Source organism: Betta splendens, chromosome 4, assembly GCF_900634795.4.
Source record: "Betta splendens chromosome 4, fBetSpl5.4, whole genome shotgun sequence".
Lineage (NCBI taxonomy): Eukaryota > Metazoa > Chordata > Actinopteri > Anabantiformes > Osphronemidae > Betta > Betta splendens.
In genome coordinates, this window is record NC_040884.2 from 28,324,643 (window position 1) to 28,350,158 (window position 25,516).

General features: G+C 48.5%; 2 protein-coding genes across 2 annotated transcripts in view; both read left to right on the forward strand.

Moving 5' to 3' along the window:
- LOC114852948 (actin remodeling regulator NHS-like) overlaps positions 1-14,382 on the forward strand; it is a 55,544-nt gene extending 41,162 nt beyond the window's left edge. Inside the window, exons 21-29 of the mRNA XM_055507658.1 lie at positions 4,210-4,362; positions 5,057-5,187; positions 5,290-5,417; positions 5,517-5,622; positions 7,014-7,206; positions 8,061-8,192; positions 8,686-11,451; positions 11,625-11,742; positions 11,824-14,382. Of these exons, the coding sequence (XP_055363633.1) occupies positions 4,210-4,362; positions 5,057-5,187; positions 5,290-5,417; positions 5,517-5,622; positions 7,014-7,206; positions 8,061-8,192; positions 8,686-11,451; positions 11,625-11,742; positions 11,824-12,454 (4,358 nt within the window). The 3' untranslated portion in view covers positions 12,455-14,382. The remainder of the gene's footprint in view (positions 1-4,209; positions 4,363-5,056; positions 5,188-5,289; positions 5,418-5,516; positions 5,623-7,013; positions 7,207-8,060; positions 8,193-8,685; positions 11,452-11,624; positions 11,743-11,823) is intronic.
- Positions 14,383-18,116: 3,734 nt separating this feature from the next.
- On the forward strand, positions 18,117-25,293 carry zmp:0000001174 (retinoic acid-induced protein 2). The gene is made up of 2 exons (XM_029147453.3): positions 18,117-18,308; positions 22,118-25,293. Exon 2 carries the CDS (start codon positions 22,194-22,196, stop codon positions 23,823-23,825), a length of 1,632 nt encoding a protein of 543 aa, XP_029003286.1. The 5' UTR covers positions 18,117-18,308; positions 22,118-22,193; the 3' UTR covers positions 23,826-25,293.
- The last annotated feature ends 223 nt before the right edge of the window (positions 25,294-25,516 follow it).

A 25,516-nucleotide genomic window follows, 5' to 3' on the forward strand; every position in this document is an offset into this window, starting at 1 on the left:
CAGAGAGCCGTGAGGACCAGGCATGCATTTTAACCCATTTATTTATGTTCAACACCCAACACGCATAAACACAAAACACTCCTTTAGAAAAACAAAATATAACAGGAGGCTAAACCATTAACACAAGGCAAACTTAACAGAACTAGCAACAAGCAAACCTAGCAAGTTAGCCACTTGGCAACCTTAACGAGCTAGCAACATGGTAAACTTAACAAGCTAGCAAAACACACACAGCAAGAATGAGGAACTAATACCTGGCATGAACACGACTGAGCTAAAACATGGCAAGGCAACAAGGCTAACTAACACATGGCAACAAGGCTAACTAACACATGGCATGGGAACAACAATGAACTAACACATGGACCAACCTGACACGAACGGCATGGTGTAATGGGTAAACAAGGACAGAGTGGCGTATGACAGTGGTGTATGGCAATGACCCAGCACAGAGTGCTGTGCTGCAGGAGTCTTTGAAGGGATCCAAAGGGCAAGTCCAGGTGTGGCAAGTTGAACTGATTACTGTCTACAGAGGAAAGGAGAGGGAGTGGGGATGGTCTAGAGCTGAGGCGTGGCCTAGTAAGGGAGAAGGCATGGTCCAGGGCGAAAAAAAGATCAAACAGAATGGCTGGCAGAGCCAGCCCAGGATCCTGACACTATGGTTCACGCCCGCGGTTTTTTCCCCCCCTGAAATCTTAAATCTTCCATAAAAGTGAATTTATGACAAACAGATTGGACAATAAACGGCTGAGATTGAGACGCCCTGATTTTCAACCTCTAGTTGCACGGATGATTCCCATACCACAACTTGATGGCGTCTTTCATCAGACCCTCCCTGCCAAACCAGTCGAGAGAGAGAGAGAATTTGCATTTGTTCCAACTAAAGATCCTTTTTAGAGCCGCAGAGAGCATCCATCAAAAATAAACAGCTTGCTTAAAATGAATGAAGACGATCGGTTGCACACCCACCTGGGAATTACTGGGAATTGAGCCTATTTATTTGTTTTCGGTGGTCATTTAATCTGACAGCCGGTGTCTAAATCTGAGAAAGAACAGAGTCATCGTCTGAACCTTTTGAACTCGCATCTCTGGTGAAGTTGATGCAGGCGTACCATCATCGGGTCGTCTCAGCGGAGCTGCAGGCTCAGCCGCTGAATGCAAACAGCCTCCTTCCCCACCTGCTGCAGCGGGTCAGCATCACCGTCAGCTGGGAGGACGTGAGCTCAGAGCGGATTAGCGAGGGCACCAGCATCATTCTGTGCCCCTGCTCTTTGTGTTTTACTAATCACACTTTCCCCACCGACGGACAGACGCTCAGCGCTGCAGCAGCTCTGTTTTTTTTTTTTTTTTTAAACGCAACTTTTGTTCCCTGACGGTTTAGACGTTTGGCCGCAGGAGTGAAAAACCTGCAATTTGATCAGCATTTGTTTCCATGTTGTCGTCCGCTCTGTTCAGGTGAGTAGGCTTTGTTTGACGTACGCTAACGTGGACTGAAACGCAGCTGGCTCAGTTGTTTTTAGTGTCAACATTCAATCAGTCGCTGCACTTTTATTCACTAGATCCTCTCATTATTCGTAGGACGCAATGCTTGATTAGAATCGTTGAGGCTAAACAACTGTAACGCAATCGCTGGCATGCACTTGAACGTCACAGCATGCGTGTAAATGCAGCGCGTTCAGCATTCCTCCGCTCCCTGCACCATCCTCCATTGTGGTGTAAACAGTTCGCGTTGTGTCACTCTCCTGGAGCGGACCATAAACAGATTAGTGGTAGACCAAGTCGGGCCTAGCTGGACCATCTGTACCAAGCGCTGGGTGGGGAAGGGGGGAGGGGGGGGAGCAGATGTTGCAGCAAAGTTGTAGGTCAGTGTGGCAGAGGACTGTGAAGACATGAGGGGCCGGTTTAGTGTCTTACTGATGCTGTAGCTCTTCACTCCTTGTAGAGTTGATGTATCAGAGCCAGTGATACCTCCTCAGACCTTAACTGCACAGAGCCGGTTCTTTGGGTTTGGCTTCCGTCTCAGTCAGTATGGGGTGAATTACAAGGCAGAGGCGGGTTTTCATTCCCCCTCTGCCCCCCTGCGGGGCTGATCGAGGTGATGATCCTGCTGCGGATGAGGGGGAGCGGGAGGAGCTGGACAGATTGATAGACTGTCAGGATGCAGACGTTCAAGTGCGCGATTTCACCTCGCTAAAAGTTCACATGATGATTTAATGGGAAAAAAGAGAGTGTGTTTTCCTCTTTTCCTCTTTCGCTCCAAGTCTTCTCACCTAAGGCCCGTTTGGCTCAGTACACGGCGCGTGTGCACCACGTCCACGCTCCGCTCGGCTGTGGAAGAAGAAGAAAGAGGAGAGGTCAGCGACATGCGTGAAGGCTAATGTGTTTTCTTTGGCCTCATTCGGGGGCAACAGCTGACTGCTGCTGTCCCACTCAAGGGTTTCCCCATATGGTCTCCATGAAAACCTCTCTAATGGACTTTCACAGGCTCACGGGCTTTTATTGTACAAGCACAATGTGGCTCCCTGAGCAAGGTGAAAGGACGCATGGGTGAGTTTCAAGCCAGGGGAGGATCACAGGCAAAAAGCTGAATGGAGCCTGGCACCGAGGGCACAGCCGGTGTCCTACTTGTTGTTGTTGTTGAGTGGGTGAGTAGTGTAGCTGGAGATGTTGGAAGTGTCGCTGCAGGCCAATAGTTCACATCTCAGCAGGGGAGCAGGGAAGCTGACAAACAGTGTCAAGCGGCTCCGATCTCCTGCAGACACGTATCGCTGGTTGCTCACAGACCAGAACCAGAACACTGAGAGTTATCATAGTTTGTATCAATGAATATGGTAAAAAATGATTCATTTTTTAATATATTAACACACCAGACTCAGTTGAATCATCATATTAATACAGTATTGATGTTACTTATCATATCTACTCACAACAACAAAGTTTCTATAATTATCACTACACAGTGTGTGAAAAGTGAAATGGAATCAGAAAAGCGTTAGAGAGAAGTCAACGCGTTTTATTGCGGCAGCTCCACATATGTGAGCGTCCGGGCTGATGAGCCTCACCTCCAGCGCCTCCAGCTGAGCGGCAGACACAGCCTGCGTCAGGTCAGCGGGGTCACAGCAGACATCGCTCGGGGCCGCTCCATGGAAAGCGTCAGCTCGTCTCTGGGTAACAGATAAACATGCCGCCTCCTCTGGGGAAGGACCCGTCGCAGCAGCCCAGTAGTTAGAGCATCACTTAATCCACAGCGGGCTGAGCTTCACTGGTGCTGTGCTCGTTCTTGCTTGCGTTGCGTTGCAGCGATCACATGGTGAACTGTGTATTTTTTGGTAAAAGACACTAAAGTTAGCTTCTGGCCAGGCTACAAAGCAAACGTGGCGTGTGCTCGGCCTCTCAGCAGACGGAGATGTGAGGCTGCCAGGTCACAGGCAGGTCCACAGACGTCTGCCAGGTGAGGGAAGGCTGACAGATGTGTTAAAGAAAAGGCTCAGTGCACCAAATGCTCAGCTTGTCTGGTGTCTGACAGATGCTTCCTGTACTGATGTTGTTGTCGATGATGTTTCTTAGCTCTAACAGTTTGTTCTTATTCATAGGATCCACAGCAGTGATTTAAGGTCCTGAATATGATCTGCACATTTGTGTGTGTGTTGATTGTTTGCGAGAGATAGAAGAAGGAGTGCTCGCATATGTCTGTAGAAAGGCATGGATTTATTCATCCAGCATCATTCTTTACATACTTTACATTTACAAAGCTTCAACTTGCTTTTCAAACGTCCTTAAACAGCTGCTTTTCAATTCACCCTCTACAGGCTGAACGTGTAATCTGAGCAAAGGGAAGGTTTGAGTGGGATTAAAACTAGTCACTGTCTTGACGGATTTAAATCCTTGTATCAGGTTGCATTGATACCTATTGTTCAGCAGCAGGTAGTAGTGTTGCATTAGTAAATATACTATTGTTCTAACTTAGAGCCTGCTTCTCCTCTAATTCCTCCTCTTTCTCCTGTCTCTGACATGATGCTGGTGTGTTATTTGCCCCATTGATGCCACTGTAACATCTCATCTCCAGGTCATTGTTAGTCTGTGGAAATCACCTTACTGGTGGTCTTTTGATCACACTGGCAGCGAGCCTCCCACCATTTTACCGTATTTTACCTTGGTTTTTATCTGGGCTCCAGACGTTGACTGACCTGCACACTTCTTCTCCAACAGCGGTGTCAAACCTGGATGTGGAGAGTAAGCTGACGTCACATTACCAGTCTCCCTGGCAGCAGCAGAGGAATGTCCTCCACCCCTGCACGCGGCCAGCATGCGTAGAAGAGCTGCACAGGCGAGCCAACCACAGCCTGTGGCCCCCGCAACGAGGTGAGACCCTTCGCCGGTCACAGGGTCAAAGGCCCGAACTGCCCCGGCGCTTGTTTTCTGTCAGCAACCATCTCTTTAGTCTTACAGGCCACTGGAAGTTGTAGGATTTCACAACACCCAGCATTAAAATGTGATTCTGGTGCCACTCTGCCCTCTAGTGGACAAGTTGTGCTAATGCACCCTAGAAACGAGAGCACTTGAGGCGTGCTGGAGATGATTCCATTAGACATCAGACGAAACCATAAATATGATTCTGTGGCTGTTGGTGTGCGATCAAATGATGTTATCGGTTCCCCTGGGTGGAACAGCTTAACAGGAGCACTTAATGCACTCCATGCAGCCATTCTGTTAACGGGCTATAAAACTGAATCACCACCTGTACGATTCATCGACTGGGCATTTAGAGCTTCACAATCACAGTATTAATTTCAGCTGTGTTATATTGATTGAACAGTGTTGCACTGTTCCCACCGCTGTGGGCGTAAATGCCTGCCTGCGTTAAACCAAGAATTCTGTGTATGAGCCCTAACTGTGGGACTAACCCCAGAGCCCCCAGGTGCCGTATTTGTTATGCGTGCCTTCATTTGGCCAAGTGAGACTATTGCAATGCCTCCTTCGCGGCACGTGTCAACGTGTTGGTACCGGTTAAAAGCGAGCGCAGCAGATGTTGTCAGGAGGCGCTTTCTTGTTGCAGATCCCCAGAGGAGACGATCGGGCAGCGGCGAGAGAAGGGTCACCATCTCGACCGGCACCGCACCCCCAGTGTCCGCGTACCCGTCCCCTCAGCTCCTCCACACGCAGGAGAGGGCCACGAATGTGACCACGGTGAGGCCTCTGCGCTAATTTAGCTAACACTCATTGGTTTTCATTCGTAATCGGGGCATTTATTGTATGTATTATGTTAAAGTACACATGTCTTCCCCCAAGCAGCCAGAGGGACAGTGTAGAGATGCAACAACGCACTTAGTACAAATACAGGTAAAAAGGGAAGAGGCCTGTGTGTTTACCACCTCATGGTTATTGTTTCCTCATCCTTTTATGGCTTTTATGTTTTAGCTCATCACATTCCACCCTACGCACCAAGATCACCCTGATTTGTTGTCTCACCAGCCTGTATTTTTATGTTGCCGATCACCATGTTGACTTCTGTCATGTGCTTCTGTTGTCTTTTGTTATGTTTTCGCCCTTGTCAATCAGTTTGAGTCCCACCGCTCCTCCTCCCCCACCGAATGCTGCCACTTCTCCCCCTGGAGCCGAAAGGTATTGGTCCCGCCCTCCTGCCTGGTTCCCGCGTGCTCCACTAACTCCTGACCCGTTCTTGCCTCCTGTTCGTCTCTGTCCGCTCCACCTAACGAGCATCCTCTCTGACCTGCTGAAGGCGGCCTTGTCGGGGCAGTTCCGGCGCCAGCTCCGCCCGTTGCACCAGACGAGGTGCTGTATTTGTTGTGAAACTGAGGGCCAGCAACACTTTGGAGTTTCACCCAGGCCCGACTCAGAGCGGTTGTTGGGTTTCATGTGAAGGCTCTCAGCTGCGTATTTAAGGAATGCCTGCGTTTTTCTAATGATAGGGTCGGCTCCTCCGAGCTTGCGTCTGTCATTACCCATGATGCCTCTGTGCTGTGGTTTGCCCGGTGCACCCTTACCCAATAGAGCTGACAGCCTCATGTTTCTCGTCACATATTTTGTGCTTGGTGCCCACTGTGAGACCCAAAAGTCCAAAAACTTTGTTTCTATTCTTCCCTTTTATTAACGGTCTCTTCCTCTCGCTCCTTTGTTTCTCTCAACTGCCACTCAGACACTCCTAAAACTGCCTTTCTGTTCTAGTAACAAATCAGCTGTAAATGTTCTCCCTTTAATTTTTTTTCTACTAGTTGGGTGAAGTTCCCATGGAAACGGGTCTCTTTTGTGCTGGGGGTTTTGTCGGGGTCCCATTGGTCTGCTGGGACCAGAGAGCACAAAGGCCTGAGAGCTGGCCTTAAATGGGGGTGGGAGGTTGTCTGCTTGTGTAGGTAGGAACCAGTTGAGCCTGAGAATCACTCCCAGTTTCACATGTGTCTCTCTGTAGGAATCGTAATAAGGTAAGAACTCGGTGAGCATTATTTCAGCATGGAAGTAAGAGTTTAGCCGAGGCCCGTGCAGTGATTGATGCTCAAGTCCAGAGGAATGCTGCAGGGAAGTGTAAACTTTCCCATTTTTCCAGAGGTTTGTTATCATGCAGGAGACTCACATAGGTGCCGCAGATAGTTGCAGCGTGAGCTAAGTGTTGATTTCTGTCCTGTGTTGTAGTTGATGAGTGAGGCAGAAAATGTGTTTCTGAGCTGAAGTAGCCTCGACTTGTGTGACTCGCTGGTCTCAGATCAGTCAGGCAGGATCTGTCCTCAGTTTCACAGTCCTTCAATCCTTTTTTTTGGTTGTGCGCTTCATTTTTGCATGAAACCTTGCAGTGGTATTAGTGATTTTTATTCTCTTTCTCTTCCTCTAATGGAACAAAGTTGTGAACGCTAGATTGATCTCCACATTTCAACCTGATTTTAGTCCCTGTGCTCTGCCTGGTTCCTTCCATGGAGCTCAGTGTAGCTCTGCTGTACCATTTCTCATGTAACGCCACCTAACCTTAACAGTCTAACCATGCAAATATCCATCTGTTGCAGGCTGCGCCCTCTGACCCCGACACTGACGGGGTTTCTCTAGGTCACCGCTCTAGGTTTCCCATCCCTAACATCCCCTCCACCCTGGACAAGCAGACTAACTGGTCTAAAGCTCTGCCGCTGCCCACTCCAGAGGAGAGAATGAAAAGCAGCTCCCAAGTCATCACCTCATGTGTCATCCCTATTAATGTGACTGGTAAATTTGCATGCCCACTTTACATCTACATGTAACACTGCAACAGTAAAACAAGTTATCTTCTGTTGGTGCATGTGTGTGTGTATGTGTGTGTGTGTGTGTGTGTGTGTGTGTGTGTGTGTGTGTGTGTGTGTGTGTGTGTGTGTGTGTGTGTGTGTGTGTGTGTTATATATATATGTTATCCATGTTTTCTCATTGTAAGATTAAACTTTCTGAATGCAGAAAATGCAGTATTAGATCTCCTCTCAACAGTAACACTCACTTAACAAAATCATATTAAAGCCAAACATTTGTAAATTCACTGTGTAATTGTCGAAGACGCTGATGTTGCTACAGTCACTAACTCTCAATGTGCAAGTCATGCGTCGTGCCCTGTCTTTCTTTTGTGCCTGCGATTGCAACGAGGCACGTTGATGTGACATGAATCCTAATCAGTTGAGTCTAAGTTGCTGAAAGGCCCGGCTGATGGTATTTGCTCACAAAAGGAGAGTTATGCTCCAACACTGTCAGAGTCAGAGGCACTCAAGTGAACACATGCACATTTCAAGCAGAGACTAGTGATCGCTATGGTGCTGCAAAGCCTGACCTGCACTCACATGACAGTCATAACGTTTGCTGAGCGAGAGGGAGCGAGCAAGAAACAGCAACAAAACAAGTGAACCGATGCATGAACCTGCGTTTCAGTCACTAATCCCATCGACAGGCTGACAATGACACCATGACTCCACACGCTCGCGCCTCCACTATTTCCGCGCATGGAACTTTTCTTAAACAAGGCCGCTTGAGCGTTAGAGAAGGGATCGTTGCAGCCGCCACCAAACAAAGGTGCCTCACATGTCCCGTCTCCGTTGCAGGGCTCGGCTTTGACAGAGATGCTAGTGTGCGCTGCTCGCTCGTTCACTCTCAGTCCGTGCTTCAGAGGAGGAGGAAGCTCAGGAGACGGAGGACCGTCGCCGGCATTCCCAGACAGGTGCAGCTCGATCTGGGTAAGTACGACGCTCAGCTCACACAAAAACACACAGAAACTAAATGAAACACACTAATGTCCACGTTTACGTCCTTTGATGTCATTTATGTCAGAATTTATGGCTTTGTCTACTACTAATAATAATAGTCTTAATGGCATGAGGTATATCTGACTCATGTTATTTCTACACTGTGCTGGTGACTATTTATTTTGCAGGTACAACCAATATCAGCAAACTGTAGAAGTATCTGTGATAGACCAAGAGTTTTGTACGTAAATGTACTGAAGGTGCCAAGCAGTGATGGTAGACGTATTGGTGCTGCTCCTTTGTTCTGCCTTTGAATGTATTTTGGGGTATTTCAAGCTTTTATTAGACCAACATCAGTATCTAGATGACAGGAATGCGTGAGGAGAGAGATTAGGAACGACGCTCATTAAACGTCCACAGACACAGATCAGGCATGGAGTACATTTATCATCATTTTCGCCCTCGTTCTGCTCTGTTCTTCCAGACTCTGACGACTCTCCCAGCTCCCGAGAGCGGACGGTGATAGTTCACGCTAGTCCCGACATCACGCCATCCAACGAGGAGCTGGCCGGCCATCTCAGCACCAGAGACTCAGGTTGCCAAACTGAAGACTTTCTGACCTCAGGAGCTCCGTCTCGGAGAAGGATCAGGGCCCAGAGAGGCCAGGGGCTCTCGCTCTCCCTCTCCTACTCTGCGGGCAACATCTCCTCGCTGCCAGACAGCGCCGACGGCATGTTCACGGCCTCCGTGGGGGCGCGCCTTCGCTCTCGCAGCCTCCCCCGAGACAGCAGCCGGATGATGGACAACGGGCGCGACGACAGCGACGACGAGGAGGAGCTCTCCCCCTTTGACGCCGAGGACTTCCTGCGTGGTCCCGGGAAGGACGAAGAGGAGAGCACAGACGACCAGGCCATGTCTGAACATCAGCTGGGCCTGAAGTACAAGCAGCTGTCAGAGTGCCCGGAGCACAGCTGGATGGAGAGAGCCCGGGCACAGCTGCCCAGGAAGGCTGACATGGGCAGCTGTGAGATCTCCTCGAGCTCGGACACGTTCAGCAGCCCTGTGCACTCTGTCTCAGCTGCAGGCGTGCTGGGAGGCCAGTTGGACCATAAGGAGGACCACCAGTCCTCCAGTGGGAACTGGAGCGGGAGCAACTCCACCTGCCCCTCACAGACATCGGAAACGATCCCCCCTGCAGCTTCTCCACAGCTGACGGGCTCCTCGCACTGTGACTCTGAGCTCTCCCTGAACACTGCCACCCACACCAACGACGAGCAGACCGGCTTCACGCTGGACCACTACCAGGGCCTCAGAACCCAGCGGGCCGGCTCCTTCTCCTCCACAGCTATGGACATATTGGAGGAGGCGGGGGTCAGCACCCCCACCGAGGGGGAGTGGAGTTACACCCACCCGCATCCGTCGCGGTCGCAGGACTTAAGCCCGGAACCGAGCAGAGAGGTTGAGAGCAGCCTCGGCTGCCCCAGCTTCACCAGCATGGCCACGTGCGAGAGCAGCTACTCTGACAAGCCGCTGTCGGAGAAGGCAGACACCGTCTCCCACTACTCTGTAGACACTGAAGGATACTACACCTCCATGCACTTTGACTGCGGCCTGAAAGGCAGCAAGAGCTTCACTTACAACTATGCAGCCTCCACTTCTGACTGTGGACTGTCCGACATGGGACACATGACCCTCAGCAGACGCTGCCTGTCTTTGAGGAAGCCAAAGGTGAAGCCGTGTCCGCCCAAGAGGAGCTCATCCCTCAGGAAAATATGCAGTGATGGAAATATTCCTGACAAGAAGGAACCAAAGATTACATGCGGGCAGCAGCTTCCCCTGTCGACCCAGGAGAGGAGGCTGCAGCTGGCTTTGTCCGGCTCTCCACATCACAGAGGCAACGGGGCACACGTCAGAGAACCACCAATGGTCTGGGGAGCTGAGAGTTCATCTGATCTAACAGACCTGGGCGTGTTAAGCTCCACTGATGCACACTCATTTAAGGATGAGGGGGTTGTACAGTCAGACTATGCAGATCTGTGGCTCCTCAACGATTTAAAATCCAGCGATCCCTATCGGTCCCTGTCCAACTCCAGTACGGCGACGGGCACCACTGTCATTGAATGCATCAAGTCACAGGAAAGCTCTGAGTCACAGACGTCCCAGTCCGGCTCCAGGGCAACCACCCCATCGCTTCCCTCGGTGGAGGGAGACTTCAAGCTAACGTCTCCGGAGAAGCTGGCAGCACTCGCCAGTCCATCCAGTGGCTACTCCAGCCAGTCAGAGACCCCCACCTCATCCTTCCCCTCCGCCTTCTTCCCCGGACCGCTGTCACCGTCCAGCGGCAAGAGGAAGCCCAAGGTCCCAGAGAGGAAGTCCTCTCTGTCGTCGCTTTCCTTCAAGGATGGAGCCGCGGCCAAAAAGGACCTGGAGCTGCCCGTCACCCCCCCCTCCCACCTGGATTTGAATGGCCTCGCTAGCGTCTGCAGCAAGGCCTCAGCTTATAGGACTCAGACCGACATCCTTCAGCAAACCCAGCAACGGGCTGCAGCGTCAGCCAAGCCTGCAGCAGCCACTAACGCACAGGTGTTTAATGTTCAATCCATGTCCATCACGCCCACAGTGCTGCATTCAGTGCAGCTCAGACCCATCAGTAAGGAACATGAAAGAAGCTATGAGGACAAAACAGCTTCCGGCCCCAAATGCCCCACTGTGAATTTAACAAGCACACTTTTAAGTAGCAAATCGTTAGAGCTGAAGCGTCCACTGCTGAACCACTCGCACCACCGGCACGTACCCTGCACCCCCGCGTTCACTTTGAACAAAGTGCTTCCAGGTGGAAAAGCAGCATGCGAGAGTGAGGACAAGCGGGAGGCCGAGGCCCCATCGGAGAGCCCGACAGCATGCGGGCTGCAGCCAGAGCCTCCAGTGGACGGCGCCGACCCGGCCACCGATGAAGAAACGTCCGTCTGCTCCGAGGACGGCAGCCTGCAGTCAGAGTCCCCACGCGAGGCGGGCACCGAGCGAGCCCAAGAGGAGCCAGCCCAGCAAGGAGGCCTGCACCGGGCCCCCAACGGACCCACCGGGCCCGAACAGGTGCCAGCCACCGAAGGTCGGTGGCTGGGAGTGGGTCCGGTCGTCGAGGAGGGCATCAGCACGGAGGAGGACGAGACGTCAGGTGTTTCAGCCACAAGTGCCTCTGTGGACGGAAAAGAAGCATCCACGCCAGAGACCCAGGATCACTGCAGTAAAGGTAGCGTTCATTGGGGCTCCTCATAAATTAAGAATTAGAATGAAATTTCCCATTTACGTTTGTCATTGCTGTTGTTTGTCAGTTAGCCCGTTTTTCTGTCTACTGCTGTTGACCTGCTGAGAAGCTGTACCCACACGCAGCACATTCACAAGTTGTCTGATTTGTATTTTCAGACTCGACATCCAGCGAGACGTCTCCACTGAGCGATGACTCGAGGCCGGAGGACGACAGCGTGTTCCTGTCGCCCACCAGGACTCGCACCACTGAGGATCTGTTTGCCATGATACACAGGTGAGGATCGTCAGCGGCTCGCCGCGTGTCTTTCTATCATTGTTTATCCTGAGTTTTATGGTTGCATGTTCTCATTTTCAGGTCTAAAAGGAAGGTGTTGGGTAGGAAGGACTCCAATGAGCTGAGTGCGAGGAACCGCCTGAGCGCTGCGTCAGCGAACACGCCGCCTGGCAGCACCACAAGCTCCCCGGTCCCATCAGTGACCCCCCCCTCGCCCTTGACCTCCCCGGGCCCGCAGAGAGTGTCCGGGCCCATCTACAGGAACGCAAAGAGGTCCAGCACCTCCAACGAGGAGTTCAAGCTGCTGCTGCTGAGAAAAGGCAGCCGCTCAGACTCCAGCTACCGCATGTCAGCCACAGAGATCCTCAAGAGCCCCGTCGCCCCGAAATCACCCGGGGATCCTCAGTCGGACCTGCAGAGGCAGCCCGACGAGTCCGGCTCGCCTCTGCAGCAGCAGCAGCAGCCTTTCGGACCGGACCAGCTCTCTAGCCCGTACCCCAAAGCCAACACGGAGGGCTTCTCCCCGAAAGCCTTCTCCCTGTCTGGCTCCTCCAGGCAGGGCCGCTCCAGAATCCCCCCTCCCGCCAACAGCAGCCGCTACAGCATGCGCAGCAGGCTGTACTCGGCGCCCATGCAGGCCATCTCTGAGGGCGAGACGGAGAACTCGGACGGAAGCCCTCACGATGACCGCTCCTCACAGGGCTCCACGTAGAAAGTGATTTAGTTTACACATGAGAATAAGTGACCAGAATGAGTCTAATATATATGAGGTGTATTGAGGGCATACATCTAAAAGCTTCATTTGATAGAGAAAACACTACATTATATAGAAAAACATAATAACTGTGGCTGTTTAAAATTCTATACAAAATGTATTTTTTATAAAAGGTTTTTATGGACTGGCCAGTAAAGCGGCACCAGACTGACGACTTTCCTTCATCACTATGAATTTATTCATATTTAGTGTTCCGCTAGCCGATTTGTCCCCCAACTCATCACCCAAATTGACACTTTTTTCTCAGTATCCTTCAAAAACTGTATGTATTCTGTGAATACATGTGTAAACAGAAACGTCCCCAGCCTCAGCAGAACATCAGGACCGTCACTGTAGCAGAGATAAGGAGGATGGAGCCTCTCTGCGTTTAACGTGAGGGGTTTGTACAGTCGGCAGATCCTGAAGCAAGTAGCACATTATATGCAACCTCACCTATTATCAGCACATTTCAAAATTCTGATGCAATAAGGTTCAGCTACATGTAGTTAGAGGCGGGACCGCGTTGGAGCTGAGTACCGACGTGACAATCTGGACAGACGAGCAGAAAGCAGGTGTTTAACACGGGAGGTGACAAAGCGATGGAAGTGTTGGAGGTTGTGAAGCTATGGACAAGTCCAAAGGGCACACGTTTGAAAAGAAACTAAATAATGGTCATTTCTGGTTTGCTGACTTTGATGTGTTTATGAATTGTTGAAAGAGGCAAGTGGAAGGTGTTCAGGAGAATCAAATATGCCTTATTTTACTCAGTGAGAGTCAGTAAGTGACACAACAGCAAGTGTTGAGTGTGTTTGTGAGGTTTTTCCACTTTGATGGAGGAGGTCGGGTTCATTTTGAAGTCGGGTTATTGTCTGTGATCAACGTGGCATTTGCTGCTGTTTCGTATCAAATGCTGCTCCCCATCAAAATATGTAAGGTTCATATTTTCTGTGTCAGAACAATCGAAATCTATTTAACTTTTAGCTGGCGCAGAGAATCTCTGTACACTCCCTGACCTGCCTCAGTTGACCTAAGGAAAGTAGGCAATGATTAGTATTTTTAAGCTTTTATCAGACATATATATTTATGAGAATCTTGTTGCCAAGACAAATAGAAAAGTGATGTGCGTTCAAACTTAAATAAAAGATGGCACAGTCATAAGCTAAGAGAGGTGATGGCGGAGCTGGTTTTTGTCCCAAATAGTTGCAATAATTTTATAAGTAAATGTTTTTAACTGCAGTAACTCCTCCATGTAGCCATATTAGCCTATAGAAGACGTTCTCACCACTGGTGTAAACACAGTAAACAGCAGCTTCATTCTGGCCTTAATGATACCACAGCATGTAACAGGGTACCCAGTCAGTTCTATCTGTGAACCATCATTCCACCCTTTGAATTTTTTGCACTGAGAACATGATGTTTGTCTAGTTTCTGTACCTGGAGATATTTATAAACCTGTACGTGGAGCTGTTTCCTTGAATAATACTGACACTCTGAGTGAACCGGGTGCTTCATTGAACTGCTTCTCTTCTCACGTACTTGACTGAAACACAAACCAAGAGCCGCAGCATGAGTTACGGTACTGAGCGCATTAGGGTTTGCCTCCACATCCACATACTGTACTTAGTGTTTTTTGTACAAATGTGTCCATTTTGTGACTCGGTCGCAAAGGCTGTCAAACTGTTTCCTATGTAAAATTGTTTCAGAGTTTACATTAATTTTGAACCTTTGTATATTTTTGAGCTGTGGAACACTTGGTCTTGTATTTATTTTTAGTAAGCATTGTGAAAAGCCCATAGTTAAATCCTATCAAGGCCAACTGCTAGCGCGCCAGGCTGCTTAGCAAATGTGTATAAACAGACAAATAAATGTGACTGCTTTCAAAGTGAGGACTGAAGTGATGGTGCTTGTTGTTGATCATTTGATCAAAACGATGCTCATTTTTTCCAGTATTTTCTACTCTACAGTTAACAATTTCAAAAGGCATATTAATGGTTCCTCCATCGTCCACTTCATTCAGGTGCTGTTGTTATAAGGTTCAGAATCATATTTTTGTCTCTGTGTCAGTGAGTAGGTTTACTATATACATTTCTCCCCTCGGCCCCTGGGAGAGGAAGGGGCCACTTTTATCCCACATTGGGGTCAATAAGTTACCCTCACTTAAGTCTTGAAGGAACATGTGGGTTTTACAAATAGTTCTAAGGGCTGGAAAAGCTCCACATGTCGAAAAACGCCCTTATAATATGGAAGGATGAAGTCTGATTTTTTCCAGATTCTTCTTATTAAATAAATTACCAATGGGAATTTTTAAAAAATCCAATTAGTCTACAATTAGTTAAAAACAACTGGCCATTAAACCAGGTGCACATTGTTGTAATGCAAATAAAAGCTTATGTCTAATTATGTCTAACTTCAGGTTAGATATTTTTAAGGTTCCTCTTTTATTTAAACTTCTAGATATTGCATAAATTTCACTTTTTTAATATATTGCAATTTTACATTTTTCCCAAGAATACTTTTTTTTACAAAAATAATAATATAACAGTAATAATATAATACACATATACTGATATAATAATAATAACAATGTGAAATCCCACAAAAGCCTGGAAATTAGTTTGGCTTTTCATCCTGTCATAATTCAAACTATGATTACAAGATTACAGATTACATGAATTCCATCACTCAGCTCTTAGAAAAGGATTCACAATTCCCAAAGCTGAGTTTTTTTCCTGATGTTCCTCTCCGGGCCTTTGGGTGGAGCCATTTGTTAGAACAAAGAAAACTACAAAAGGTGTGATATGTGATGCTACAAGGCAACAAGGCAACATTCACTGAGGGGTCTCAGCGCTGCAGATCACAGCAAATCTCTCTTCAGTACAAATGCTAGAAGCTGTTGTTCTACATCTGAAACCAAGAGAATGTTCATTTCTTGGTCATTCATTGCAAATTGAGTGCGAATTTAAATTAAGCCTCTTTGTGTCCTGGCTACAAAAATCACACAGCTGTGAACATTTTTTTCACAACAAATCTAAATACGCATATGCAGTAACACACTGTTCTCGTGCATGTGTTACGTCAGTGTCATGTCCATGCGCCAACATCAAAGTCAGGGTGAACTCTCCTTGCTGCTCTGACTAATGTCAAACGGCCCGTGACAGACAAAAACGCCTTGTTCCCAGTTAGCACATGTCATGGTGTCGACTGGGCAGAGATTGTAAGTGAAGAAAAACTAGGGTAAACAAAGACCTGGACTGTTGTGGAACCCAAGTGGGATTCCATCAAAGGGCACACTGACGGTGAACCCTGACCTCGATTAACACTAGACACAGTAGGAGGTGAACTCATCAAGCATGGTGGTTCCTGTGTGAAACACAATATGACAATAGCAATGTGCATATTGTGCTCATATGAAGAGTAGGTTGGAAATTGGATGATTTATGGTCCTCTTTACAGCACCTAAGCTGGATTTGAATGAGGAATTGTCCTCGGAGCTTTGATGGGTTGTTTTCTTTTGCTAGTCTGTACATTGAACAGCTTTGTGTGTGGCTTCAGAGACGCTACAGCTACTGGGCCTTAGAGTAAATGTCAGCCCGGCGTAACTCATTTACCCTCGTTCGTGAACACTGGGGACAAAGACAAGCTTTCCAGTTCTCACGTACAGTACAAGTCGTGAACAGAACAGTAGCTTGGTCACTTGGAAAGAAGTGGATGGTTTATTCCCTGCTGTGTCTTAAAATATATATACAGTATTTTATTGTTTTAATAAAATCCCAAACCCATGAACATTTAGCAATGATGGCTTTGATTGTAATACTAGATCAAACACATACATCAAGGCAGCTGAAGGTGTTTAAATAAAAATGTTTATTTAAAGGAGCTTAAATGAACAAACACGACACAAAACTCCATCCATGATTTCAGTGCTCATAATAAATTTGGACCTTTCTGTGATGTTTTGTTATAAATGACTAAGAAATAAATCAACTATATATAGTGTATATTAATGCCTTCACTGTGCCTATATACATATATAATCTATAAGTAAAAAAGAAATTTGAAAAACATTGGCAACACTCTAATAGCTTTCAGCTCCCCCTTCAGCAGCAACTGAATAGTGACTGTATCATTCTTTGGTTGTTGCTAGGGCGGGAGCTCATTCTTCACAACTTGGCTGTAGTTCATTCGGGTTTCTGGATATTTGCCCTCTTAATGTTCTGGATTGGTTGCAGTCAGACATTTTGCTATACATTCAAAACCTTGACTGTTTTCTGTTTCAGCTCCTCTGATGACCCAGGTGCGATTGAACAGATGGCCTTACTTCAGCTCTAGAGAGGCATCTGTGGTCACCTCAATGACTGCACGGTCCTAAAACAAGCCCAAATCATCACCTTTCACTGAGCTGAACGGAGGTCATCACCACTTTGGGCTCACACCAAGTAAACCATAGGACAGGTGGGTTCCTCTTATCAAACAAACTCTGCTTCTTGAGTTGGATCAAATATTGCTTTCAGGTATGAATATGGAGATGTAAATATAATGTAAATAGATTCAGTTCAATCTCCCTTGAACATATTTTCATACAGTCCCTACATGCAAAGAGCATACAGGAAGACTGGTATATTAGTTGTTGGGTCGAATCCACATAACAGTAAGTAGGGGAAAGGGTTGTCAGTTAGTATAATGCCACATAAATAACTGATTTTAAAAGTTGACTTCAATGGTACAGCATGAGCTGAATGGCCACATGTGAGTAAGCCTGACTGTAGACAGGGTGGGGGGTAGAGGCACTGAGGAGGTAACCACACCAAAGTCACCACCGTGCCACCAGGGTATATTGGAAGGCTCATTAAAGTGCATTAAACAACCTCCCTGCGGCACAAAAAGAGGCACCCGGGTCCCTGGGGCCCCGAGGCCAGAGCCTGAGGCTGGCTGGAACTGATATGGAGACCCAGGGGAACCTGCTCACCCAGGCCTGTCTATACCAGACTCTCCTCCACAGCTGCCAAAGCCCATTCTCCACAGCTTCTGTCATCAGTCACCAGGCTCACAGCGTTTGAGTAATACAGAGTAATGTCCTAACAAAGAAGGCTTTCTAGCATTTCTATTACTAGATAGGACTAGGTAACATGTTGTTGGTTAGGATTATTTGTCACTTAGGGGGAATTGTTGTGTTAGAATTTCTGAGACAGAACATATTCACACATTTTTATATTGGAAGAGAAGCTAGTAAACTGTGCACATCACACTGAAAAGATATTTCAAAAATAACATAAAAATAATATAATATAACAAATAATATAAGTGAATGCAAAAATTCAAAATAATAGTCTAAATGTTAAAATGTTATAACAAAACGTCATTTTCATTTAGTGTAATTTAATTACGAACCACTCCCACCGCCACCCAGACATAAAGTATACTTTTGGAAATTGCGCATACTTTAAATAAATGACGCAAAAATGAAAACAACATGAGTAGTTTCAGTATCGTGCTGCTGTTGCTTTAAGAGTTTATAAACTATTCAGTTTGTTTAAGTAATGTCTTTATTTATTTGTCTTTTTTCCATCTGTCCCTGAGCAGAGGAGGCAGAAGGGGGGAGGAGGCGGAGGGGAGGAGAAGGAGAGGGGGGCGGCAGCAGCCGCTGACGTTGCTGCGTGCGCAGCTTCAGTCTGGAGTCGCTACGACGGGACCGCAATGAGGAGATAAATAGCGGCGTTATCTATTTATTTTGCACGTTTCGCGGGTCTCATCCATCGGTGACTGAGAGACGCTTCTGCCGGCGACGCTGCCGACGCGCTCGTCCGCTTCAAAGGTGAGGAAATGTTGCCGCTTGTGGCCAAATTGGATTTTAATGGAAGAATTACATTAAAGGGAAGGAGATGAAACAGGCTGAGCCAAAGCTTTCACATCCACACGTCACGCATACGTGGACGCATTTTTCTGAGTTTCACACTTTAAGGTGTAATAATTGTGAATTATTTCCCTAATGTCTGGGTCTCGGCTTAAAAGCGCATTAAAGCCCGTTTCCCCCCAGTTGAGAGGCGATGTGCGCAGCTAGCTTGTGCCGCGAGTAGCTCGCCGTCGTAGCTAGCTCCTTTTAAATATTGCCCGGCTGAAGGCAAAGTTCACGCGGAGCGGGTCACGACAGAGGCGCGGAGAGGAGCGTCCGCGTGCGTCCGCGTGCCGCCGTCCTCGCGGCAGCGCCCGCGGCCCCCTCGCCCTCGCGGCGACGTGCGCATACGCGGCGCACAGTCGCTGTCTGTCGCGAGCCAGCTCTTCATGGCGATCCGTCGTCTGGCTGCGAGGACGGCGGCGGCGGCGGCGGCGTCTGCGGGGAAATGGAAATGTCACCGGTGGAGAAATGAGCCGAATATCCTCGAATAACCCGACAGTGTCGCCCCGCGGGGCTTATTGTGACAGCGAGCGTCCTGTCACCGGAGCCTCACAACTGGCTTTTATACCGTTTTATAGTCTCTAAGTGAACGTATTCGCACGCGGATCCCAATTATGCGCTTATTGGCAACGCTCATTTCTAACGCTTTAAATCTCCGGGAGACTCGTTTAATTCGCACAGGCCTGTTGGCAAACCGTGGTAAAATAGTGACTAATTGCTTCACAGCGACGAGTGCGACGCGCTGTTCCCGTTATAATAAGGAGAAGCGGTAAATTATTCATCGGATTGGTCTCTCGCCGTGGCCCACGGGAGATCAGCTGGGGAGCTGGCCGGCTGAATAAAAGATAATCTGCACTGATGTCGGAGCAGCATGCGCCGGAGCGAGGATGTTGAACCTCGCGATGCGTCTCTCTAATTAGACGTAATTGGCTGCTGGAGCGGAGGGGTGTTGAGGGCGACGACCTTTGGATCATCGGCCTTGTTCCGTCGGTCCCCGGCGCTTTGTTGGCCCCGGTTTATACTTTAAATCAAAGCCGCAAAGAAGAAGGTTGATGGAGACCGGGTGATGTATTTGCACCGCAGAGGAGTTTAACGCAGTTAAAGTGGAGGCGTTGTTGTTTTCTCTCTGTTATTGACTTAGTAAAGCGTGCATTCCATCAATGAGGCAAGGAAATGTGGAAATCATTACATTACCCGGGACAGGGGAGGGCTTTATTTGGCTCACTGTTAGGGCTCTTCTCGCCTATTTACTCAATTAGCCGTTACTGTACTGGCTCATGAGCACAAACCTCTTACAGACGACAGCAAAACAGGTTTGTTTGTGCCGCTTGTCTCTTACATCAGGACGTGTGGTGGAAACTTTGCCCTGTCTAATGCACAAACTCTAGTGTCACGTGTTGCTAAGCATGATGATGAGGAGAGGCGTGGGCTTGAGCCAACTTCATGATAGTCGCGTTGTCTGAGCGTTTCAGAATCCGAATCAGAATCATCTTCATTCGCCAGCTTTGCACGAGACAAACACGGAATTTCATCCGGCCTGACTCTTAGTCTGAGCGCCTTCACAATGCTGAGGCTGCTAAAATCACGTTGGATGCAGTTGGAGGAGCTGGAAGCAGTTTGTCTTCTCTGTTTGATCACAGCGACGCCTTTTATATACAGCGAGTCGGCTTCAACGTAAACACACGCGTCCCGCCGCCTTGTGGCTCATCTGCTCCATCAAGGATGTTCCGTGACCTTCCCCGTCTGAGAAAACACAGAGACAAAGCCCCGTCGCCGATAGTGTCACAGGCAGATAGTGCAGCAGGAAAAAACGCGTGTGTGTGTGTGTGTGTGTGTGTGTGTGTGTGTGTGTGTGTGTGTGTGTGTGTGTGTGTGTGTGTGTGTGTGTGTGTGTGTGTGTGTGTGTGTGTGTGTGTGTACACTTTGGCCAACTCGTACGTTTTCATGGGTAAACTTCCTCCTTTGTCTGCAGAGTTCGACACTGGGCTCACATGATTTAATTGAGGAGGTGAAGCAGTGAGCTGTGAAGGGGGGAGGAGGGGTCTACCGACTGCGTGTCACCCGGGCTGTGATTGCCGCTCAGCATCAGGTCACCTGATCTGAAGGCGCGGGGCGACGGCCTCTAATGCAGATCTCCCTTTACTTCCTCTCCTAAACTGTTGTTTCGTTCGAACCCCTCTTCCCCATCTGGGGCCATTTCCTCGCTTTCACAAAAGGGTTAAACCACGAGAGTCAGTGACACCAAGAAAGACTCCTTTCATACTGGTCAGCGAGGCTTTATCGTGTCACAGGCCCCATGACCGTGTTATCAAGCAGGAAATGTCTTGCGTCAAACTTCCTGGAATGCAAGTGAGATGGCAGCATCAAAATGGTAGAATAGATCCATCCACTCAGAGGCTGTGTTGAGGACATTAGAACCTGTTTTCACCTAAAATGACTCTAATGCTAATACTCCACTAAGCACTTTTGTCTGGTCTGAGACCCCGTGACTGAGACCACCGCCGATGAGGACACAGCATTGTGCGCTGCCTACAGTAACTCTGTAAATCCAACCTGCCGGCTCTTTGTCCAGGGGACCAACATCTTCCTTAATGCTCAGCTACCGCACAATTCTGCCCCCAGAGAGCATCGCACAAGCCTCCGGCCTCGGAGCCGTCGCCGTGGGTTTCCGCATTACCAGGCTTTTCCCACTTGCAGAGCAGTAACCGAGTTATCAGCCGACGCTGTGGTTGTGAGATGCTCAGTAATCCATCAGAGCCTCGATATGAGGTGTCATACAGCATGAAAGAGCCCGGGGTCGGCTGATTGCTGAGGTAACCCAACACCACATGAAGCCCGCACAGGAAAAAAATGTGTCTTTGCTGGAAAATTGGAACTGCATGTGTGCATTTAATTGAGGTTCTGACTTTAAAGGCGCGGCGAGCTTTGTTTTAGGTTACTGAGAGTCCTCAACGCATTTTCTGCACCGCTCCCGTCCGTATGAATAATTCGCTGACATCGGATGCACCCGGGGGAGGGTTTATCAGCCTGGATGGATGAGAGCTGACAGCCAGAATGGGCAGGACATGTGTTGTGTGGAGGTGTCATGTGGTGATGAAGACAGACAACACACCGTGGGAAGGTGGAGGTCTGGGATGGAGGAGCCATGCAGTGGATGGGTTACAGGGGAGGGTTGGATTGACAGCAATAAGGAAGGAAAGGCTCAGGAAAACAGGCTGCTTTTTACCAACAACAGTCCAAAATCTTATGTTTATTATGTGGTCAGTCAAGCAGCAAACGCTCACTTATCAAAGCTTTAAACAGACAAACAGCAGCAACTGATCCAATGACTAAAGCCTCCTGTGTATTTACACGCAGCAGACAGTCAGTCTGTTCAGTCTTTACATTATTACACAGTGTGTTTGCCTGTGGAGCCTGTGATAGCCCCGTTATATTCCCAATTTCCTGTGCTGTCCCAGCAGCTCTGCTGTTGATACATGATACAGCTCAGTAGCAAAACCTCGTAATGCACAGTAATAGAGTCGTTTATTTGTTGTCATTGATAAGATGCCACCGCTGAGTAAATACCACCTATTTATGGAGGTACTCCAACAATTTACCACACAAGGAGGGGCCATGCAGATTAATTCTGCTGTTGCATTATGGGTAGTGTAGGAAGCAGTCCCTGCAGTTTAAATGAGCTGTAACAATGATGTGCCGTGCGTAACAGTCTGTTTCCTCTGTTTCAGGGCTGCACCAGAACAATTATGGATGAGACCTGTCACTAGCTCTTGATAGATTGTATTTGACCCTTTGAGCAGAATTATGGAGGCTAGTGGCGATGTGCCTGTCACCGTTACTCAGCACCAGACTGATGCGTGTGGCGCTGAGGTGGGCGGAGGGGAAATCTGCAGTAAAACGGAGGACGGAGCGGCTCCGCTCATCCCCGTGGACTCCTGCGATGACTCGGCAACAGGACTCAACAAAGGCGAGGCGTCTGCAGCCCCGGCGGTGAGTCCCGCCTCCGACGCCGCCGGAGGCGTGGCCCTCAAAGTCTCCACCACGGTGCTGCATCCAGTGTGTCTGGGTGAGAGCCCGCTGATGCTCCCCATCCACCTCCAGTCCCAGCTCGGCCAGATGGGCGCCGCGCCGTACCTCATAGCGAGCCAGAGCCCCGTTTCACTCCCCCTGGTCCTGGATCAGCAGGTGCTCCAGCACATGAGTCCCTCCGTGCTGCCTCAGACCACGAGCTGCCCTCAGCTGCCGCTCCAGAGCAACGTCCTGTGTCCCAATCCTCTGACGTTCGCTTTACCGCCGGCTGTGGACCAGAAGTCAGCAGGACAGGCGCAGGATGCCAACCTGCTCTCGCTGCTGCAGAATCCAGCCTTTGCAGCCATCTTGCAGGACCTCTTCCCCTCCCAGGCGGGTTCGTCCACCTGTCAGTCACCAGGCTCTACTTTCTTCCCTCTCCCTCCCATGACTCCCCCCTACTCCTCCCATCTGGCACCTTTAGTCCCCCCTGCCACACTTCTAGTCCCCTACCCTGTCATCATCCCTCTGCCAGTGCCTCTGCCCATCCCGCTGCCTATCCCCATCCCTGTCCCTCAGGCTGAGGATTCAAAGGGCAACGTGCCAAAACCTGTTTGCAGTGTTAGTAAAAGTACTCAGACGTCTCCTAAAGATACTACCTCTCCTTCGTTGTCTTCAAGCAGGTGCATGCCACTGTTCCAGCCACAAAATGTGTCACCATCCTCACTTCCTCTAGATGAAGGACAGGCTTTAGACCTTTCAGTGAGGCCACATCCAGTCCAACCAAAACAGGAATATCCCAGTCCGCAGCAGGACAGTGTGCTCGACTTATCCGTGCCTGGTGTGAGGAAAAAGTGTGTCCAGTTATGTGGCCCCACCAGCTCACAGGGCCGCAGCAGAGAACTGGGCTTCCACTCAGGCCAGGATGCCAGCGGCACTTCCTTGTCTTTGGGTGTTGAATGCACTCAGGGTTTAGATTCCAAGCTCCTCGGCAGCCTGGCTTCACTGGAGTTCAGCCGCCAGCACAAGTGGGTGGTCGACAGCAGCGCTGGCGGGTCGGGCTCCCTGGGCCAGGAGGCGGCTCTGAGCAGAGCAGGAAACCTGGAGATAGTCAGCGCCTCGCAGACGGCCAAGGTCATCGTCTCTGTGAAGGACGCCATCCCTGCCATCCTCTGTGGGAAGATCAAAGGTCTTTCCGGAGTGTCCACCAAGAACTTCTCTATCAAACGGGACGGCAGCCAGGGGACGTCCCTGCAGCAGCTGTACGGCGTGGCATCCGCGTCCCACGGCGAGCCACGCGACCCCAGCGATCCCCATAAAAAGGTCCCCAAAAGCCGAGCGATCAAACTGAAGAAGGTCAGCTCGCAGGAGATCCATTTCCTTCCCATCAAGAAGCAGAGACTTGCAGCGCTGCTCCCCAGGAAGTAGGAGAGCAAAGCAGAGGGGGATTCATTGCTGGACTTCTCTCTGGTAATCTCTCCGGAGTGGGTAACATAAAACACATGTAGAGACATAACGTAATCAAACTCATACACTTCAGCGTCCAATCAGAGCGCAGCGTTTGGCCCGTGGACGTCGGACGGGGCGACACAGAAGTAGAAATGTTTTCCATTGGAGCTCTGTCAAGTGCTTTTTGCTCCGCAGCGTTACACTAACCCAGCAATGTTTGTGTGTGAGGCAGCTTAATGAGCTCTCCATTTGGCTGTAAGAGATGGACTTTATAAATCAGACATGTTGAGGACTTAATTACAGAAGACACGTGGGTTTAATTTGTTCCATTTTGGCCCATGTTTGTTTTCACGTAATTTTTTTTAAGTGCACTGAGAAAATAAATAAGACGATAGTTGAGCTTGAAACTGTTCATGGCACAGCAGCACGTACGTGTATTAGCAGGATATGACTGAGACTGTTAAAATGCATTTCCCATAGTCATCAGTGCTGCATCATAGAGGTTTTGGCTAATAATGGTGCCACAGCTTCATTAGCCGCCGGTCACCAAACATCCTGTGTCTAACGTCAGGGAAAAGGGATTGTTTAAACACTTTCTGCAGACCCGTCCAAACGGATCTGAAGTATTTCTGTAAAGAGCGGATAGCCTCACAGAAAGTGTGGAAAACACCAGAACCCCCTGCTGTTTCCATTAAAATGAAATCTAGGGCAAGGTATTAACACAAATTTCATCATGTAAATTGACTTAAAATGTGAAGTAGAGATGAAGCTGAAGGGAACGGCCAGGTTGAAGGTGGAATGTGGGATTAGTCTGTTATTAGAAGGAGTCCTGGTAAAATCTCCCTGTAAACGTTAACTACAAGTAGTTTGGTGTCTCTGTGTGTTGTTTTGTGGAGCATTGTAGTTTCTCTCTCCTGAGGACAATGAATCATGAATGTGACACTACCGTTGCATGTCAGTTTATTTATCTGTTGAGTGCACTTTGTTATAGTTTCATTGAAAATGTTTCAGGGTGTCCTTCTTATCCTGCTAAGACTGTTTTCAGACGCTTTTATGAAAATATGTGAATTGCAAGCCAGGAACTAATAACAGCCATATGCAGATTGGTTGAGTCGAGGAAGGATGGAACATACCTAACGCTCTACTTGTACCAGGGCTTTATTTATACGGATGAACTTTAACAACCCCAGTAAATCTCACTTCACGCATGTCTGCAGCCCATTTAACAGAGGTGTAGTAGTTGGAACTCATCCCTTTGCCTGTATGGCATTTCACCCTAATTTATTCATTGTCTGTCTTTTATTTATAGTATGTATCGTATATATACTGAATTGTTAGTTAGGAGAGAAAGTGTGACTGAATATTCAGAACAGCTTCCTTTGGTCTTATGAAACACTTTTTTGCTTTTTCTGAAAAGTGTTGTTTTAATAAAGCTGTGCTGTCAGTATTTGTGCTTTTTAAATTCATTTGCTTGCAAGAGATTTTTTGATAAACAAATCAAATTTACGTGATTTTTAGTTGTACAAAGTACAATGCTAGATTTCCTGGATACAGTGTGAAAAATCTTTGTTATATCTGACAGATCCACATTACTGTATTTCTCACACTTGAATTAAACATTGGACTGTATTGATTGTAAGGCGTTACATGCTTCAAATATTGGACTTTGA